The 20,847-nt window shown below is 37.4% G+C and overlaps 2 protein-coding genes across 4 annotated transcripts in view; one reads left to right on the plus strand and one right to left on the minus strand.

Annotated features, from left to right (window-relative positions):
• Positions 1–2,515: 2,515 nt before the first annotated feature.
• ZBTB26 (zinc finger and BTB domain containing 26) lies at positions 2,516–13,929 on the minus strand. Of its 2 annotated transcripts, none has more exons than XM_012771842.2 (2): positions 13,843–13,929; positions 2,516–3,854 (listed from the first exon to the last, which is right to left on the minus strand). In XM_012771842.2, the coding sequence occupies exon 2, from the start codon at positions 3,842–3,844 to the stop codon at positions 2,519–2,521; it is 1,326 nt and encodes a 441-aa protein (XP_012627296.1). In that variant the 5' UTR covers positions 3,845–3,854; positions 13,843–13,929; the 3' UTR covers positions 2,516–2,518. The 2 variants fall into 2 exon arrangements, with proteins under 2 accessions (XP_012627296.1, XP_020145058.1); XM_020289469.2 differs by having other exon boundaries at positions 11,407–13,923.
• Positions 13,930–14,051: 122 nt separating this feature from the next.
• Positions 14,052–20,847, plus strand: part of RABGAP1 (RAB GTPase activating protein 1) — a 155,861-nt gene continuing 149,065 nt past the window's right edge. The window contains exons 1-2 of one of the 2 annotated variants that reach the window (XM_076009019.1): positions 14,052–14,280; positions 19,079–19,222. The gene's annotated coding sequence lies outside the window, so the exon portion shown is untranslated. The remainder of the gene's footprint in view (positions 14,281–19,078; positions 19,223–20,847) is intronic. The other variant, XM_012771822.3, reaches the window with a different exon arrangement.

A 20,847-nucleotide genomic window follows, 5' to 3' on the forward strand; every position in this document is an offset into this window, starting at 1 on the left:
TCTCACCAAAATTAGAAAATGTCTCACAGAAACAGAACACTTCTCCAGCCAAGAAATGGAGGAGACTGTAAATCACTTCAGTGGTTTGTGTTTGCAAAAGGTGAGAACTAAAAGTTTTACTGATACAAAACCATAAAGATGCTAATTTTAAGTGATCGAAGAAAGCAAGGCAGTTTTCTTTATTATTCCTAGTATAAAAACAAATTGAAACTTTGTTTCACTAAGACCACATGAGACTATAAGCTCCATGAGGGCAGGGACTGTATCAATCTTACCTTTATATCCTAGTATCTAGTATAGTGTCTGACAACAGTAGGTCCCTGTTTCTTGAATAACTGAATGAACCCAGAAATAGTCTCCAACCAAAGAGACCAATCTTATTTGAACCCATGCCTTTTAGTCTTCATACCAATAATAAAAAACAGGACATGAATATGAGCAAAGGAAGCACTCCAACTCAAGATTTCCTTGTGAAGAAATGATGCTCAGAGAAAATACGAAAAACGTTCGTTCATTGACAGGGTAGAGTTTCACCGTTGCATAGAATTGGTACTCTTTGGCTGGATCATATAAAAATCACAATGCTAAGAAGCATCATTAGACAATATAATGAGTGTAGTTAGGCATGAGATACCTACTGGTCTTACCACTCAACTATACTGTCATTTTAAATATTTGAACAAAAGACAAATTATACCTCAAATCTGACTCACATAGTAATTTGCATGTGATGACAATGATACATGTAAATTTATCAAATAACAATTTAAGAATTCCCTCCAACTATACAAATTAAGCCTAATTTTTGGATTATTTGTACAAGCACTCTCATAGCTCAAAAATAAAAACAGAAAATCCTGATGGTAACTAATAAACACTGTTTTCCATACAAAATCAATTTCACAGTTGGATCCTTCCCACGTTATTCTTACTTGTCCTTTCCCTCCCTAACCAACACCTAGCAAATCAGTTACTTGCTTGGGAATAACATAATATTAATCTAACTAAAAATTAATTAACAAATTCCTCTGTGATATTTTGTTGACAAAAGCCAGGCTGTCTCAGAAAGCCAACAGGGAAACATAAAGGCAAAACACAAACTGGGAACTTTTTGCTAATGCATTATTCTTCATCATGTGCTAAATCTTTTTAAGCCAAAGGATAGGAAGAAGAAGAAAGAAGACATTAGCTCACATTTAGACACTATTTATCCTTGGCCACTCTTAGCCAGGCCACCTCTTGGGCTTTGGATACCCCAACTTAAAGTGAAACAGGTGGACTAAATGGTTTCTTAAAATTCTCTAAGGACTCTAATGCTATTATCTAACTCTAACTCATGGGTCAGAAACAAATACGACTCAAAATTTTACGTCTAAAGTACAACATGTGCTTGAGAAAAAATAGTTGTTTTGTTTTCTCATATTTAAAGATTAACTTTGTATTAGCAATCCATCAAAGGTGGCAGGTGAGACAGTGTACCTTTAAGAAGAATGTCTAATTGCAAAATTCTGATTGCCTTCTGTGTCCCACTTAACTTTTATCATCCATTTTAGAAATTAAGGTACACCAGGAAATGAAAATCCAGAGACTCTTACAGTGTGCTGGACAAAATTCTGATGGCCAAGCTCACCTTTCTGATAGCTAAACTCTGAAATAAAAGATTTCCAAATAGTCTCTTTTTAGAGAGACCCCTATACTTTAGCATATCTAAAATGTGCCTGGAGCAATCCTGATTTCAAAAGCATCAACAAGTTGCACATTAATTATAAGCATCTGGCCTCTTGGTGGGAGGTGTTACCAGGGAACTTTCCCAGTTAAGTGCTACAGTACAATCGTACTTCTATCCTTTGCTGATTATGCTCCTCATGATGATCCCTCACTGTTTGCCTGTAGGTGTTGCTGAAAAGATTGTAATCAAATTCAGTGAAATGAAGTTGGGCTATAATACTGTTGAAGAGCACAGAACAAACCAACATACTCTTTATAGCCAGCTCCAAGACAAGTACAAATGGTAAGAAGCAGATTCATTCATTTATCAGACATGGAGGAATTATCAATAGGCAGCCAGAAGTTCTATCACATTTTTAGGTCAAAAGCAGTATCACCTTATATCTCAGTCTATTTTCTACCAAAGAAAAATATTACTACTTCTCTTAGCATCTATTACTGGAGAGTAGATAATGTTATCAACTTATTGGTACCTTCAGAATATGCCTAGTGAAAAGCCTAAATACTGTCAGTCTAAGACAAGTCAACATTAGGTAGACAAATGGAATTATTCCTTGGGAAAGGAAAGCAGACATCACAGGATAAATAATTCAAAACAGGAAATGAGATAGGGCAAACAGAAGGCAAAACCACTCCAAGTGGTAAGCTGCCTGGTCTACTAGTGCTTTGACTCATCCCTACCATTCACACAGAGGCTTTGGAGAAGTCAAACTAGCAAAATCACTCCTATAAAGACTGAGGCTATTGCCACATTCTCAGTCAGTTCGAGTTGTGAGCATGAAGCCCCTACTCAATTCACACAAGTACTATCACTCCTTAAGTTCAGGACAGCTTGGGCCAGTTTACCTGCATCCAGGACCTGTGTTGCATCAGGTTGTGGCTGACACCCTTTAGAGTCTGTGACTGTTGTACATGCAAAAGAATCAAAATCCACTGTGAGATCTTGTACATTTCTCTCATTGGCATTATCAAAGCTGTTTTTGCCATGCAGCTGTTTAAGGTGTTTCCTCAAAACTGGTTTATGTGCAAAAACCATATCACAATAGTTACATTTATGGGGCTTATCTCCACTGTGAAGGTTAAGATGATCCTGTAAGGAACACTTCTGAGAAAAGGTTTTCCCACAGATTTTACACTGGAAAGGTTTAATTCCGGCATGCACACGCATGTGTCGATGAAGGTTGCCTTTCTGAGTAAAAGTCTTGCCGCAGAGTAGACACATAAAGAGTTTGTGCATTTTTAAATGGTTGGCGTAGTTCTCCAGGTGACGAAACACCCTGGTACATTTTGGGCATTGGTGATGCCACTGTAGACCTTTGTCTACACCTCGAATATTAGGCCCAAAGACATCTTTTGAGGCCATGATGATGTTATCACTGCCTGTATAAGAAAGGGCATAATTATGGAGATGGTTTTGTTCTATTTCACTTACTCTGTTTTCCACAGTTGAATTTATCAGGGAGTGCTGGGGCTCTGATGAATGTAAAGCAGTGGGTTCAGAAGAAATAAACTGGTTCTGATCTTTTTTACTTCTAACCTCTGATACATCCCCAATAGATTCTACCTTAACAATCTGAATATCACTGTCCTCCATATCCATACTGTCTTCAGATGGATGAATACAAGGTGAATCCTGCTTTGGAGAGCCTCTGGCATCTCCCTGCTGTTCTTTTGACTGGGGAGAAGCACTCTGTGGTTCACATCCCTCTTTACTATCCATTGGTTGTTTTGGCTTTATAAACTTCCACAGGGCCTGCGTGCACCGTTCTACAATGTGGCTCATCTGAAGAAAACTTGCAGCAGTCAAGTAATTTACCAGTTCCATCTCAGGGAATTCCAGCACACCACTATAACAGGATAAGAGCAATTGTCTCCCCACTTCGGAACTCTGTAATATGGAGATTTTCACCTCTCTGGAATCATTCAGTAAAAACTGGTCTCTTAAGAAGGGGGAACCTGCAGCAAACACAATTTTATGCCCCTGTACCTCAATATCATCTATGAGAACTGTAACATCACAAAATTTATTCTCTTCTCTTAATTTGTTCATTTTTTGTAACATTGAATCTCCATAATTTTCAAACTTGAAGTGAAGGAGATCTGATCTTTCAGACATTTTGGCAGACCTAAAGAACAGAAATGTAAAAAGGTTGAATTTAAGGAAATTTAAACAATTAAGAAAGCTGGATTTACCTTCCAAAAACAAATTTGTGTTGTTATATCTGTTTTGTATGTGTCTGAATGGAAATTTTCCTTGAAAGAGGAAGCTACTATAACAGCTTTCAAAGACTGTTAAAAATTACTCCTTATGAACATCAAGTATCAAAATTGCACTTAAAGAGTGGACTTGCATAAGTGTAAATAGACTGGCATTCATTCAATTTTTTTAACATATTTAATACAAGAACAGTGTTTGAGTTAGTCCGAGAATATTTTTTCACTTCTCAAATTAGAATTCTATCAAGTTTCAAAAACTAAAATATCCCAACACAAGTAAAGATGAAGTAATTATATTCTTTTGCATGAAACTGTAAACCTGATTCTTCTAAGACAAAACACTCTTTTCTTTTCCTGTGCTTTGTATTTTAAGCAACTACAGTGACAATGCTTGACCAATTCCTGGCCAAACCCTTATGTGTTTAAACTGAGATGAATTTATTCGTATAAATATTTTTGGGATAAAATGAAAGTCACAGACCTAACAGGACAATGTTTGTACCATATAAAAGGCACAATTCTTTACCCTGTCCATTCTGGACAAATCTGAACTCTCTTTTAAGGAACATTTCTTTATATAGAAAGTTTAAAAAATATTTCATATCAGAAAACCAGCTACTTGGGAACCTGAATGTTGATCTAATCAACCCCTACTAGATTCTGTTCTTTCCTATTTATCCCTACTTTTCCATCATTATTCATCATGTGGACTACTAGAACTGATTCATAAATGTTTTCTTGGCTTTCAGCTTCTATTCCCTCTAATCCAGCTTGTACACCAACACGTCATCTTTCAAAAACACAGATCTGATTATAACCCACCCCTGCCTAAAATCCTTCAGTGACTTCCCATTGTCTCCTGGATGAAGACTAACCTCCTTAGTATAAACTAATTAATCAAACCTAACAATAATAATAATAATTAAGGAAAACACTGGCAAAACTCATTCAACAATGGAGAAGGTGTCTTTCCCAAAACTCTCTGCATATTGATTCCTTTATATAGCAATTCCTTTGTAGAAAGTCGCCGTGTTCTGATTCCATACACTCCCAATGATTTTCTCATAATTTGGCTTCCCATGTGTTTCTCTAAAGGAGAGGGATGAATTAGCCATGCTAACATAATTCCAGTCAGCTAGTCATTGTAAAAATAATAAATTGGCATTCTCTGTTTATATATCAGTCTTCTATGAGATCAATAGGTATATAAGGTATATCAGATCTATCTATGAGACACAGTTCTACAATCTCAGTGCATCAAGAAATTCACCATGAATTTTGTGCATTCATCAACCCCCTAGTTCAGAGAAATATGAGACAACTAGCTTCTTCTAGCCACATCTGGATCTTGAAGCCTAACCTTTATAATCTTAACTTCTGTAACACTGACTTACAAAGGATCATAGAATATCATCTCCTGATGGCAGAGTCCAGATTTTATTTTTATTCTTCAGTACCTGGTACATAACAGCCTTGTACTGACTCCAGATTGTATCATGCTTGTTTCCTCAGTCTAGAATACTACCTTCTAGCAAATTCTGACTCCTTTATTTCCTCTGAGAGGCCCTTCTCTGACCACTTAGAGTAGAAGAGTGGTCACTACTGGGCCCACAGTATAGTACTTCTATCATAACACTCAAGACATTTTATTAAATACTTATTCCTTCCCCTCCAAACTGAAAGTTTTATAGTATTAGAGGTATTAGAGCCATATTCAATAGGGCTAATGCTGAGAACTTGCATCTTCTAAGGCAAAATATTATTCCCTTTAGCTTTGAGTTCTTCTTATTGCAGCCACACTGCTTGTCCCATTACTAGCCAAACACTCTTCTGTTCAAACTGGTGTACATTCTCATCATCTAATAATACACTAAACACACAGTAGGTGCTCAGGTTGCATTAGGTGAACCTATAGGATTAGTTTAATAGTGGCAAGAAGGAAGAATTGCTGTTAAGAAGACCAGCTTAGTGTTGCAGAAGCATTATAAGTGTAAGACCAGGAGGGCCTAGAAAGGAATAAAAATGGGAATAAGGAGCAAGGAAAAATAAAAGATATTTCAAAGAACTTGGTAACTGGATATAGAGAATGAATAAAATAAATTTGTAAAGATTCTAAACTTAGGGCTTCAGCTGAATGAGAATGCCATTAAAAGAGAGGTGAAATTTAGGAGGAACTGATAAGGCACAAGTATTTAACAAAAAATATACATGAAATATAAGCTTTTCTCTTGCATGACATTCTGAATGTACATATAATAAATAATCACAAAAAATGTAAAAACTATATTGAGAGAGGAGGGATGTAGAGAAGCAAATGTAACATCAGAGAAAAGACAGTGAGTATCAAATATAAAGGAAAATCTAGAAGATACAGGGAATATATCAGTAATCTAAAGCAGTAAAATTATCATCATCAGTTTTAGCAATTGCAGTAACTTAAAATATTCATTCTGGAATTGGAGCAGTGATTGTTGCAATTGATAACAAGTTATAGGCCGGGCGCGGTGGCTCATGCCTATAATCCTAGCACTCTGGGAGGCCGAGGCGGGCGGATTGCTTGAGGTCAGGAGTTAGAAACCAGCCTGAGCAAGAGCGAGACCCCATCTCTACTATAAATAGAAAGAAATTAATTGCCCAACTAATATATATAGAAAAAAATTAGCCGGGCATGGTGGCACATGCCTGTAGTCCCAGCTACTTGGGAGGCTGAGGCAGGAGGATTGCTTGAACCCAGGAGTTTGAGGTTGCTGTGAGCTAGGCTGATGCCATGGCACTCACTCTAGCCTGTGCAACAAAGTGAGACTCTGTCACAAAAAATAAATAAATAAATATAACAAGTTATAAAAATGACTTGCTTTGACTGGCCAAAGAAAAGTGGTATTATAGAGTTCAGCTGATCTTGAATGCATTAAAACTAATCATGATACCCTCATGTCAGTATTTTTCTACTCACATCCAAAAATGGAGCATTAATTGCTTCTACCTATATTATGACAGTACTCACAATGCTTTAGACAACTATCCTCAGAGATAATTGTTCCTTGATGCCCTAAAGATGAGGAGCTGGAGTATGGTTTCACTTACAGTCATGTGCCGCACAACAATGTTGGGGTCAACAACAAACTGAATAGAAGACAGTGACAATACTGGATTTTTACTGTACTTTTTCTATATTTACATCTGTTTAGATACACAAATACTTACCATTGTAATATAATTGCTTACAGTATTCAGGACACTAACATGTTGTACACTTTTATAGCCTAAGAGCAATTGGCTATACCATATAGCGTATGTGTGTAGTAATCTATACCACATAGATTTGCATAAGTACACCCTATAACTTTCACACAATGACCAAATCACCAAACAATGCATTTCTCAGGATGCATTTCTGTCATTAAGCAATGAATGACCATACTACCATATCCATCAGTTCTCAAGAAACTTAACAGGAGTAGCCAAACAGATATCCCAGTAAAGTGTTTGCTTTGATCTGTCTGCTATAGTCTAAGCATGCTAGAAAAATGTATTGTTTTTTTTTTTAGGAAGTTTTCCTTAGTATGTGTCAGCCCACTCTATTGTCTCCCTTTGATAAACTCCTATTTCCAGGCCACGCAATTTGTCCATTAATTGTTTCCTGCCACTGGTTTCCTTTTCCAATAAAGTGATAAGTTATTTGAAGGCAAGGACCAACTACATGTTACAATTTACATAGCTTATTCAACAAAAAACAGAATAATGAATTCTTAATGTTCTCCATGAAATTGTTATTAGGATATGGTAGAGATGCTCTTCATTTTCATGATACCCTCTTTTAATTGTCTGTAGGAAAATCTCTTTCTAGTGTTTGTTTCCAAAATAGTTTTGACATTATGAAACCAAATTTTAAACAAACACTTTTGTTCTTTTACTTTTTAAAAAATAGTTAAAATAAAAAGGAAAGATGGGAGTGGTGCCCTGTGTCTGTAATCCCAGCTACTAGGCAGGCTGAGACAAGAGGATTGCTTAAGCTCAGGAGTTTGAGATTGCTTGAGCCTGCGAGCACCATAGCGAGACTCCATTTCCAAAAAAAAGAGGAGTGACTGTTTTTCTTAGAAACTGGCTTAAGTTTATTTAAAAATAAGAGAAATAAGGCCAGGCATGGTGGCTATACCTGTAATCACAGCACTCTGGGAGGCCAAGACAGGAGGATTGCTAGAGGCTAGGAGTTCAAGACCAGCCTGAGCAATATACCAAGACACTCTCTCTACAAAAATTAGAAAAATTAATCAGTCATGGTGGCACATGCCTGTAGTCCTAGCTACTAGGGAGGCTGAGACAGAAGGATCTCTTGAGCCTAGGAGTTTGAGGTTGTAGTGAACTATCATGATGCCACTGCACTCTAGCCTGGGCAACATAGTGAGAACTTCATCTCAAAAAACAGGGAGGGGGGGAGGGAGGGAGGGAGAGGGAGAGAGGGAGAGGGGGAGAGAGGGAGAGAGAGAGGGAGAGGGAGAGGGAGAGGGAGAGAGAGAGAGAGAGAGAGAGAGAGAGAGAGAGAGAGAGAGAGAGAGAGAGAGAGAGAGAGAGAGAAAGAGAGAGAGAGAGAGAGAGAAATAATACATATTCTTTAATGAGTCCTTGCTACATTCCAGGTGTAGTGCTAAATGCTTTACCTAAATTAACCCAATTTAATCCTGAAAATCTCTATAGGTATTATATGTACTATCATTTTCTCCCATTTTGCACATGAAGAAACTCAAACTTGCTGAACCTGATAGAGGTAGAAAGTATTAAGTGTTAGAGCTGGAACTTGTGCCCAGACTGCATAATGCCAAAATTCATGTATGAAACAACTAGGCTAGGTAAATTTTATCTTAAGGATAATATTATATTAATTGTTTAACAGTTCAGATTTCCCTCCTCATATTGGGTATCACAAACACAGGTCAAGAAAACCATATCTATTTTTGTGTATTTTAGTTATGTTTCAATTAAAAGTTTATGTTTAAAAACAAAAAGTACAACTTACGGCCAACTTTGTATCAAGTATAGAGGATTTGAATGGCAAGCATTTATGCATTACTCATATTCCTGATTGCATTTTATGCCCTTATCCTTATTATATTTTCCTTTCTTATCTGTTTTAACTTTGTTATTTTCCGTCTTTTGTGTATTTATCTTTGTAGACTAAAACTTAATACTATCTTCAAATAAAGCAGAGAATAAAAGTTACAAATATATTTTTATTGCAGAACCCCCAACTATAGGTAACTTCTAAATATGGTAGTAATTACTCATAATAGCCATAAAAATCACTCACATAATTCTAGATTTTATCAGAGGTTCTTATAATGTAAGAAAGTAAACAACTGATCATATAGAATAGAAACATGGTCACCACATTCTGTTCATTCTTTCCTCAGAGCAATTCCCAAATTCTCCCTCTCCTGTCGTTGCCATGACTTGGGTCATTATCATCTATTTATTACCTGAGTTATTGAGATTAAATTTGAATACAACCGAGTTTCTATTAGCAAGTTTTGAATGACCATTTCTTAAACATCAATGCAATGAGAATATTGTCACTCAAGATAACTTTCTCATTTGTATTTATATAATTCGTCCATAATTATAACTGATTTGAAATGTTTCCTTTGTTCTGATAAGAGTAATCAAAAAGGAATGACTAATGAATATACTAGGGTGGACAACATTCATTGCTATACTATGGGCAGTGAGAAAATATTTTACCTTTTAGAAGCAAGGTCTTGTTCTGTCACCTAGGCTGGAGCACAGTGGCACGATCATGGTTCACTGCAGCTTTGAACTCCTGGGCTCAAGCAATCCTCCTGCTCAGCCTCCTGAGTAGCTAGGACTACAGATGCATGCCACCATGCCCACCTATTTTAAAATTTTTTTTGGAGATGGGGTCTTGCTACATCCCCCAGACTGTTCTCAAACTGCTGGCCTCAAGCAATCTTCCTGCCTTGGCTTCCCAGAGTGCTGGGATTACAGGTGTGAGCCACTGTGCTGGGCCTGAGAAAATAGTTTCTTATCTCAAATGCCTCTAATAACTAATAAGAAAAACTTTTCTATCTGTATAATAAATTCCTAAGCTACATATCAGTCTGCTTCCTCATCTACCTCATAAAAATGCCCTTATCTTTCAACTTAGCACTCAAAATTATTTGGAAAACTGTGTCCCTTATAAACATCATATGCCCTTTTTTTCAAAGAGGTTTTATTATACTAGTGCCTTTCCCTGTATAAGCCTCACTCTTTTTCTTCTCTCAGTTAGCTTTCATGACACTACATTCTGAAAGTTCTTACTCTTTTGTTTTGTTTTTACTTTTAATTGTAAGTAATATACACAGAAATATACACTTCTTGGAACATTTTAAAGCATTGTACATAAAATTCCCTTTCCCAACTGTCTACAAGTCTTTAGTTTAAGTTGATTGATCCTTCCTAGCTCTCCCTCTCCCCCTCCCCATTTAAAAAATAATACTTCTACATGCCTAGCTACAGAAAATATAAACTTATGCTTCTTATATATAAACTATACATATTGTTTTGCAACTTACTTTTTTTTCCCACTTATTGTTTTTGAGAGCTATTTGTGTTTACAAATATAGATCTAGTTTATTGTTATCAAAATGTTGTATAGAAGTAGGCAAGTTATTAACTATGATCTTACTGTTTTGCTGGCCTGTTCCTCAAGGCTTCATTAAATTGTATAAGGATAAGTATATCTTTAAAAGCTCAGTCATTGACTTCTTGCTATTTTTTTTCACAGCTTACTTCCTCGAAAGCCTGTCTGGCCTCTCAATGTTTTATTACCTATATTAAGAATTACTAAATCCCTGTACCCTTGAAATGCCTGATGCCTAACCTCTTGCACTGTCTAAAACTCAATAAGTTAAAAAAAAAACAACAACTATGGAGAATGGCTTGGAGAATAGTGAACATGAAGGCAGGAAAACCTTTTAGTATGCTACTACTCTAACAGATCAAGACAGAAATGCTGTGGATCTAAATAGAGACATGATAATATGGATGAAGAAAGCAAACAGATTCGAGAGACATTTCAAACAAAGAACTGATAGACTTGGTGACCAAAGTGGGAAACATGAGAGGAAGGGTCAAGATGACTTCAAGATATCTGGTTTGAGTAACTGGATATCTTTGATTGAGTATCATTCAATAATCTAGGGAATACTAGAAGGGATGATCATGAGTCTGGTCTTAAAAATGTTGAGCCAGAGGAACCTAAATGACATCAAGGTGAAGATGCATTAGGTGGGTATACATGGGTCTGAAACTGAAGAGGCAACCTGATTATAAATGGTAAATGTTAAATGAAAGCAAGAGAGTGTGAGAAATTTACCTAAATTGACACAGAGTGGAAAAGGACTTCATATAGGAAGAAATAAATAAAAATGAAATGTATAACACAAACATCAGTCCATTACCTACCTTCTTCTCCACCTGTGTCTCCTTCCAGGCCTCTCCATTTCTAACAATGAGCCTACCTTTGCTTAAATTTTTCCCACTCCTTTGACTCCTATATTCAGTCACTGCATAATGCAAATGGGTAAAACCTTAGAATCTGGAGCTATATTTCCTAGGATCAAAACTCTGCTCAACCACTTACTAGTTGTGTGACCTTGAACCACAGTGCTTCAGTTTTCCCATCTATCAATAGTAGATTACTGACCAAGTGCAGTGGCTCACGCCAGTAATCCTAGCACTGTGGGAGGCCAATGGGGGAGGATCATTTCAGGTCAGGAGTTCGAGACCAGCTTGACCAAGAGTGAGACCCTGTCTCTACTAAAAACAGAAAAAAATTAGCCAGGCAACTACAAATAGAGAAAATTAGCCAGGCATAGTGGTGCACACCTGTAGTCCTAGCCACTGAGGAGGCTGAGGGAGAAGGATTGCTTGAGCCCAGGCGTTTGAGGTTGCTGTGAGCCAGGCTTACACCACGGCACTCTAGCCAGGGCAAGAGAGTGACATTCTGTCTCAAAAAAAAAAAAAAAAAAAAAGGAAATTATGTCATAGGGTTGTTATGGAAAATTAAATGAGTTAATTTTTTTAAAGAGTTTAGAACAGTGTCTGATATGTGTTCTATACACGTGTTAGGTAGATAAACAAATGAAGACTGTCAATTTTCTTTGTGAAATCCTTCATATGTGTCATTTTCTTATTCTCACTTAACACCAAACCAGTTGCAGTTCCTAATATTTTATACATCATCACCTCATTAGTCTACTAAAATTTCTTTTTAAAGCATCACCAATGACCTCTTCATAAAGAAATGCAATCTTTTTTTTCTTCATTCCCCATATGCTCTGCATGAATTGATCCAGCTCCTCAAAATTCTCTTGATTTCTGTGTCTTCTTGGTAGCTGGAACCCTGGACTCTTACACTTGATCTCCTACCTCTGTCTCTGCTACTCTACTGACTACTACTAGCTCCAATTCCTCTTTCTGCTTTGTAAATACAACCATTACCACTCAGATTTTCATCTTTCTTAATAGTTCCTTCCTGATGCCAGCTATTCCATGGCTTAACCTTTATCTCTAGCCATAGGGTTTAGGCTTAGCTACAGATTTGCATTTCCAACTCTATAGTGGACAGATCTATGTAGCTATCCCATTAGACCATTAATTCAACATGTCCAAAAATGAATTTGTAATCTACACTAAATTTATGATTTTATTTCTGACAATGGCATCACCATTTTCAAATGCCAAATGCCTAAAACCTAAGAATTAGATTTGGTACTTCTTACTTTTTTAACATACAATTAATTATGAAGTCTTGACATAATTATCTTCAGCATACTTGTCTTCTTTCTAGTAACACTGTCATAACTGTATTTCAAGAATTCATTGCCTCTCACCAGGTTGGTTCCATTACCCTTTCAAAAGAATCTCCAGTAAGACTTCCTAGCCTTTAGCTAAAGAGTCTAGATTCGGTTAATAGAAATTCCTTTTCTATAGGCTTTCTAGAGAACAAAATGACTTTCTGCAGTGCAAATCTGACCATATCAGTCTCCTACTCAAAATTCTTCAAAAAACCATCGATGTCCTTTAGGATTAAATCCTTCACTATCTGGATTTCAGTCTATTTCCTCAGCCTCATATCCCATTCTGTGCATAGGAGGCCCTCCCCCCCCCATCTCCTCCTCTTCCCACACAAGTGTGTTCAGTGATTTCTTCATTGCAACTGTTCCTTCTCCTGAAAAGCTCTTCAACAACTTATCCTCGCCAAGAAATATAATTCAGGCATCACTTTCTTTCTAAAGTCTTCCCAGCATCTGCCCCTTGAGCAGTTCATACACATATGACTGATTATATACATTGCAGGAGCATTTATTTATTTATATCTGACTCCCAACCTTGACCCAGAGAAAATTGTAATGGTATCCTACGAATCCCCAGTGCCTGGCCTAACGCCAGTAATTATAAAAGGTGCTGTGGCCAGTGGGTGAAGCGGGGAAAACCCCAGCAAAAGGGTAACCTAGCATTCATAGTGATTCTCGCGGATCTGGCATGGAAGGCTTTGCTTTGGGCTGGCTCCCGAGGCTCATTTTCTCAGGGGCCTCAGCTCTGGCACTTCCTAAAAGTTGCTCGAGTCCGGCTTCCAAGCCAACTGCTGGGCCCTCGAATGGGATCCCAGGAGGCGGTCCCTGGGGTATCCTCAGGCTCCAGACTTCAGTTGCAGGGAAGGGAAAGGGGCGGGGCGCAGCGTGGGCCAGGCCAGGGGTTCCTCAAGTCCCTCGGGGCCTAGGCCAGCCCGTGGACCCCTATCTCAATGCAGGTCCCTGCCAATCCAGGGCCCCAAGGGGGCTCCACTTTGAGAAACCCCACACCCCAGCCCGGCGCTTCGGCCGCCTCTGCACTTACAGACCCTGGGGAAGGCCGCCGTCAGGATCCCGCAACGCTAGGAGCTCCGGCCCCTCGGGGCTCCGGGAAGGGGGAGGGGCAGGGAACCCGAGCCAAAGGGGGACCCAACGGAACCGGAAGGGCAGCCCTGGCCGGACAAAGACAACTTCCAGGTCCCATGGTCCTCTCCGCCAATCAGAAGGCTCGGAGGACAACGGGGCCCCGCGAGGGACTTTCCTCATTGTAGGCGGGGCGCGAACGGAATGCCCTCGACTCCGCGCTACAGTTTCTGCGTGCTATCCCGAGGTGCTATGGCCCTTTAGGGTCGGCGGCATAGGGCCTGTGCCCTTCGCAAGGACCAGGTTCCACAAACCCCCTCCTGACTGCCTCGTTTCGAGTTGGGCCTCGACGGTCAGCTGCCTGTGTGGGCCTGAAGGGCGCCTCTACGCTTCAGCCTTGGTAAGTCCATTTGGCCTAAGAATGTGGACTCGCCGAGCTAGAGTCCGGAAAACAGAAAGCAGTGTATTTCCTGCTTTGGATTGTTTTTCTCAGGGATCTTGCTTTGGGGCTCTTCTTCCTTCATACTCATTAACAGGGGAATCTCTTGCCTTCCCGTGGCTCCGGTTACTTACAACTGTGCTGACCAACCATTCGCAAATTTCTGTCGCCAGCCCAGACAACTCTCCTGAGCTCCAGAGCCAGCTGCGCAGAAGACATCTCCATTTGGTTGTCTTAATGTTAATATACGTTTTAATTATCTTAAGTTCATCTGTAGACCTCTGCTTATCTCCTGTAGTCCTGTGTTGGTGAACGGTATCATCCATGCATTCCTCTCGACCAAAAAACTTGAGTATCATTTTAGAGCCCTTTTCCTTGCCAATCCCCCAGTTTCTTTTCAGGGTTAGGGTGTTTATTGTAAATATGCATATCCTTTTATTTTAATCATTTGTAGGTGTAAAGTCCAATGGCTTTAAAATTGAAAACATTGTGTACATTAACGATATTGTGTTTCCATCACCACTAACTATCCCCAACTTCATTCTTTTGCATGCGGGTGTCTCATTTCTCAGCACCATGTTGTTAAAAAGGCCGTCCTTTTCCCATTGAATGGTCTCGGCACCCTTGTTGAAAATCTGTTGATTGTGTATATGAAGGTTTATTTCGGGGTCCTCTATTCTAGTACGTATGCATACCCTTATGCTAATACTATACTGTTTTAATTACTGTAGCTTTGTAATAAATTTTGAACTCTTAAAGTGTGAGTTCTCCAACTTTATTCTTCCTTCTCATGATTGTTTTGTCTATTCGGGGCCTTGGGCAATTCCATATGAATTTGAGGATTGGTTTTTTCACTTCTTCGAAACAGGCTTTTAGAGTAGGGATTGTGTTGAATCCGTAGGTCACTTTGAGTAGTACTGTATTGACATCTTGACAATGTGAGTCTTCCTACCTGTGAACATAGAATGCATTCCTATTTATTTAGGTCTTCATTAATTTCTTCATAATTGCTGAAAGCAATGTGTTTTTGTAGCTTTCAACATATTTCATTTAAATGGAATTGCTTCCTTAATTGCCTTTTCATATGGTTCATTGCTGGAGTATAGAAACAACTGATTTTTGTATGTTGATCTTGTACCCTGCAACTTTGCTGAATTTGTTTATTAGCTCTAATACCTCTCTCATGGATTCTTTGGGATTTTCTATAGATGAGATGGAGTTATCTGTGAATAGAGATTGTTTTACCTCTTCCTTTCCAAATTGGATGCTTTTTGTTTTGTTTTTGTCTACTAGCTCTGGCTAAAACTTCCAATACAATGTTGACCAGCAGCAGTGAAAGTGGGCATTTTTGTCTTATTCCTGATGTTGGGAAAGCTTTTAATCTTAAACCATTGAGTATAATGTTAGCTGTGGGTTTGTCATAAATACCTTTATTATTTTGAGGAATTTTCTTTCTTTCCTCATTTTCTGAGAGATTTTATCATGAAAGGTCATTGGATTTTGTCAGATACATTTTCTGCATCAATCAAGATGATCATGTGTCCCCCCTCCTTTGTTCTGTTGACATGATGTATTACACTGATTGATTTTATGTTGTACCACACTTGGGTTCTTGGAGTGAATCTCACTTATTCATAATGAATAAGTTTTATTTTTTTTTTTTTTTTTTTTTTTTTTTGAGGATCAAGTAGAACTGAATAATGAATAAGTTTTAAATATGTTGTTGGACTGGATTTGTTTATGTTTTGTTGATGATAATCCATATTGGTTTATAATATTGTTTACTTGTGATGCATTTATTTGGTGTTGGTATCAGGGTAATGCTGGCCTCATAGAATGCATTAGGAAGCTCTGCCTCTTCAATTTTGCAAGAGACTTTGAGAAGGATTGTTGTTAATTCTTCCTTAAAAAGTTTAATAGAATTTACTGGAGAAGCTATCTTGTGCAGGACTTTTTTTTTGTTGGGAGATTTTGATTACTGATTCAGTGTCTTTATTTGTTACAGATATGCTGAGATTTTCTATTTCTTCATAAAGTCAGTATAGGTAATTTGTGTGTTTCTAGGAATTTGTCCATTTTTATCTAGATTATCTGATTTGTTGGCATATAATTTCACAATAGTATCTTATAATCCTTTTATCTCTGTATTGAGAGTAGTAATGTGTTTACTTTCATTTCTGTCTTTAGTTATTTTGGTGTTCTTTCCTTTTTCTTCATTGGACTAGCTGAAGGTTTGCCAATTTTGTTGATCTTTTCAAATAACCAACTTTTAGTTTCATTGATTTTTCTCTGCTGTTTTTCTATTCTCTATTTTGTTTATCTCTGCCCTAATCTATCTTATTTTCTTCCTTTTATTAGCTTTGGGTTTAATATACCCTTCTTTTTCTAGTTCCTTAAGGTATAAAGATAGGTTATTGATTTGAGAGCCTTCTTTTTAAATGTGGTAATTTACAACTATAAATTTCCCTCTGGTAACTACTTTCACTCAGCCTGTAAGCTTTGATATGTTGTATTATGTTATTTTCTTTAGTTTCTAAGTATTTTCTAATTTCCCTTTTGATTTCTTCTTTGACTCACCGGTTGTTTAAAAGTATGTTGTTTAATTTTCACATATTTGTGAATTTTCTAGTTTTCCTTCTATTATTTATTTCTAACTTCATCTTGTTTTCCTTGGAGAAGATACTTTGTATGATATTGATCTTGTAAAATTCTAATGACACTTATTTTTTGGCCTAACATATGGTCTATCTTGGAAAATATTTCACATGCACTTGAAGAGAATGTGTATTCTGCTACTGTTGCATAAAATGTTCTGTTATGTCTGTTAGATCTAATTAGTATATTATGATGTTCAGTTCCTCTATTTCCTTACTCATCTTCTGATTATTCTACCCATTATTGAAAATAGGGTATTGTAGTCTCCAAAGATTATTGTAGAACTGTTTGTTTATCCTTTTAATTCCATCCCTTTTTGCTTTATATGTTTTGAGAGTCTGTTACTTGGTGTGAAAATGTATATAATTTTTATACAATCTTGCTTTATTGAATCCTTTATTAATATGTAATGTCTGTCTTTATCTCTTATAGTAATTTTTAAATTTAAAGTCTGTTTTGTCTAATCTTAGTGTAACTAACACAGCTCTCTTTTGGTTACAATTTGTCTGGCATATCTTGTTTTATCCTTTTACTTTCAATAGATTTGTGTCTTTGAATCCCATATGAGTCTCTTGTAGACAGCTTTAGTTAGATCATGTTTTTTGTAATCCATCTGCCCACCTCTGTCTTTAGATTGAAGGGTTTAAGCCATTTACATTTAAAGTAATTATTGATGTGGAAGGGCTTATATCTGTCATTTTGCTATTTGTGTTTTATGTGCTTTATACCTTTTTAAATCCTCATTTCCTACATGGCTGCTTTTTGTGTGTGTGTTGATTTTTTTCTCATGAAATGTTTGATTCCCCTCTCATTTCCTTTTGTGTATAATCTATAGGTATTTTCTTTGTGGTTGCCATGGGGAATTACATTTAACATCCAAAAGTTACAACAACCAACTTCAGTAGCATACAAAAACTCTGCTCATATACAGCTCTGTCCTTTCCTTTTTGTTACTGATATCACAGATATCATTATACATTGTCCAGTACTTAGATGAATATTTTTTATGCATTTGTCTTTTAAAACATAGAAAACAAAAAGTGGAGTCACAAACCATAATTGTACTAATAATTGCTTTTATAATTGCCAATGTGTTTGTCTTTACCAGAGGTCTTTATTTCTTCATACGGCTTTGAGTTACTGTTGAGTGTCCTTTTGTTTCAACCTGAAGGATTCCCTTTAGCATTTCTTTTTTTTTTCCCCTTTACTTTTTTCAGTAGTATTTCCACTTAGCTTTAGCATTTCTTGAAGAGTAGAAATGTTAGTGGTAATGAACTTTTGTTTATCAGAGAATGTCTTAATCTTAATTTCTTCCCCCTACCCCCTTTTTCTTTGTTGTTGGTTTGGAGACAAGAGTCTTGCTCTGTTGCCCCTGCTGGAGTGCAGTGGCATCGTGATAGCTCACTGCAACCTTAAACTCCTGGTCTCAAGGGATTCTCCTGCCTCAGCCTCCTGAGTAGTTGGGAGTACAGGTGCGTGCTACCACATCCAGCTAATTTTTCTATTTTTTGTAGAGACAGGGTCTCACTCTGATTCAGGCTGTTCTTGGACTCCTGGCCTCCAGTGATCCTCCCGCTTGGCCTCCCAGAGTGCTAGTATTATAGGCGTGAACCACCACACCCAGGCTCCCTCATTTTTGAAGGATAATTTTGTCAGATACAGAATTTTCCATTGACAGTTTTTTTTTTCTTTCAGCATTTTGACTATATCAGTTGACTGCCTTCTGGGCTGGAGGTTTCAGAGGACAAATTGGCTGATAATCTTATCAAGATCCCTAGTATGTGACAAGTTGCTTATCTCTTGCTGCTTTCGAGATTTTGTTTTCTTTGGCTTTCAACAGTTTAATAATAATGTGTTTGGTATAGGTTTATGAGTATTTCCTGCTAGGAGTTTGATGATCTTCTTGAATTTGTACATTATGTCACTCATGAAATTTGGGGAGTTCTGACCATTATTTTCTGAAATATTCTTTCTGCCTCTCTCTTCTCTTTTGGGACTTCCACAGTTCATTGTGTTTGTCCTCTTGATGGTGTTCCATAGGTCCCCTGGGCTCTGTTTACTGTTCACTTTTCTTCATTCTTTTATTTTCCTTTCTGTTTTTCAGATGGAGTAGCAATCACAAGGAATCCGTCTGTCCACTTAGACAACAACTGTATTGGCAGAAATTCTCTGAAGTAACTATTTTGGAACTCTGGAGTCTACTTGAATGCCTGCATCTTGCAAGGGAGAGCTTGGCTGGTAAATTGAGGTTAATTTCAGTCAATGTTAGCCTTTAGTGTGATAGCAGCCACTGATTCATAGTTCCCCTAACCCTGTGGAAGGCAGTTGTGACCACATACGTAGTGTGGCTTGCTGGAGCCAGAGTAGGCAATAGGAACTTTGTCCTTCAAATACTGGCTATCTATGTTCTGATTGCTGATTGTGATCACTCAGGTGCAGGCACAGAGGCTGGCCACCATTGTTTCAACCCCCACCAGCTGAACTGGTTTCCAGGGATTTTAAAAGAACAGCACCCATTTTATTTGTTTGTTTCCCTATTACCCCATTTGGGAATGAGACATTAAGGATTAGGATGTCCAAAAGCAACCACTTAGACAAGAAAGTAGAAAGCTACCTGTATATAACCAGGGAGAGATGGAGGCTCAGAAAAAATGTGAAAAGATCTTAAGGTATCACCTTAGGCTGATTCTGATCTCCAGCACAAAGCCAATTTAAGAAACAGCAAACCTAGGGGCAGAAGGAGAATCTAATTTTCAGAGTCACCACAGTATAAGATTCAAATGTTCAGTTTTGAACAAAAAAATTACAAACCATACCAAGAAATGGAAAAGTATGACACATTCAAAAGAACCAAATAAATCAACTGAAACTGCCCCTGAGGAAGCCCAGGTGTCTGACTTAATGGGAAAAAACTTTAAAACAACTGTTTTGAAGTTGCTGAAATAGCTAAAGGAAGACATGAATAAATTCGAGAAAACAATGTATGAACAAAATTAGAATATATTTAAAGAAAGAAATTATAAAAAGGAACCAAAATAAAATTCTGGACTAAAAAAAGTATAGTAACTGAAATGAAAAGAGGGGGACAAAAGCAGATTTGAGCAAGCAGAAGAAAGAATCAGCAAACTTGAAGATATTTCTTTTTTATATACTTCTTGAATCCTGTTCCCTTTTCTACTTCCTTAGTTCAAGCCTTCATGATTCTAGGCAGCCTCTAAGTTGTTCTATATGCCTCCTATTTTGCCTGCTCTAGTCTTACTAGAGTGATCTTTTTAAAAATCCAAATCTGATATTGTCACTGTTTTAAAAAGTATCCAAAGGCACCCTTATGTCTATAGAGTAAACTTCAGTTTCCTCATTTTAGCATTCCAGGATCTTACCTTTCTGGCTCCAGTCTACCACATTGCTTTATCTCACACTGCTCCATATTCCACTCATACATTGTAACCATGTATTTTAAGCTACAAAGCCACTTCCTGGAAAAAGTTGAGTACATTTGGAAACCAAAATTAGTTTTCTGCAACTGGGATAAGATATTAGACTATATGGCATTGGTAAGCATTGAGAAAGACTATATTTAAAGCCTATTTTAGAAATGGACTCAGTGATAAAAACAGCTTGTATATCATCACTAATCCAGTGGCCAACATTAGCATCACTGTATTAGATACTATAATATTGTATCTAATATAATGAACCATGAAGTATAACACATTACATATGATGTGTGCTAGTCCAAAATGTTTGACTGGACTCCATTGACCCTTCAGGTATAACCTCCACTTTGCAGGAAATACAGGCTTAGAGGAAGCAACCATTCAAATCCAAAAAGTTTCTACTTAAAGTGGCCTGATTTCTGCAATATAGACTTTA

Source organism: Microcebus murinus, chromosome 12 (assembly GCF_040939455.1).
Source record: "Microcebus murinus isolate Inina chromosome 12, M.murinus_Inina_mat1.0, whole genome shotgun sequence".
NCBI classification, from domain to species: domain Eukaryota; kingdom Metazoa; phylum Chordata; class Mammalia; order Primates; family Cheirogaleidae; genus Microcebus; species Microcebus murinus.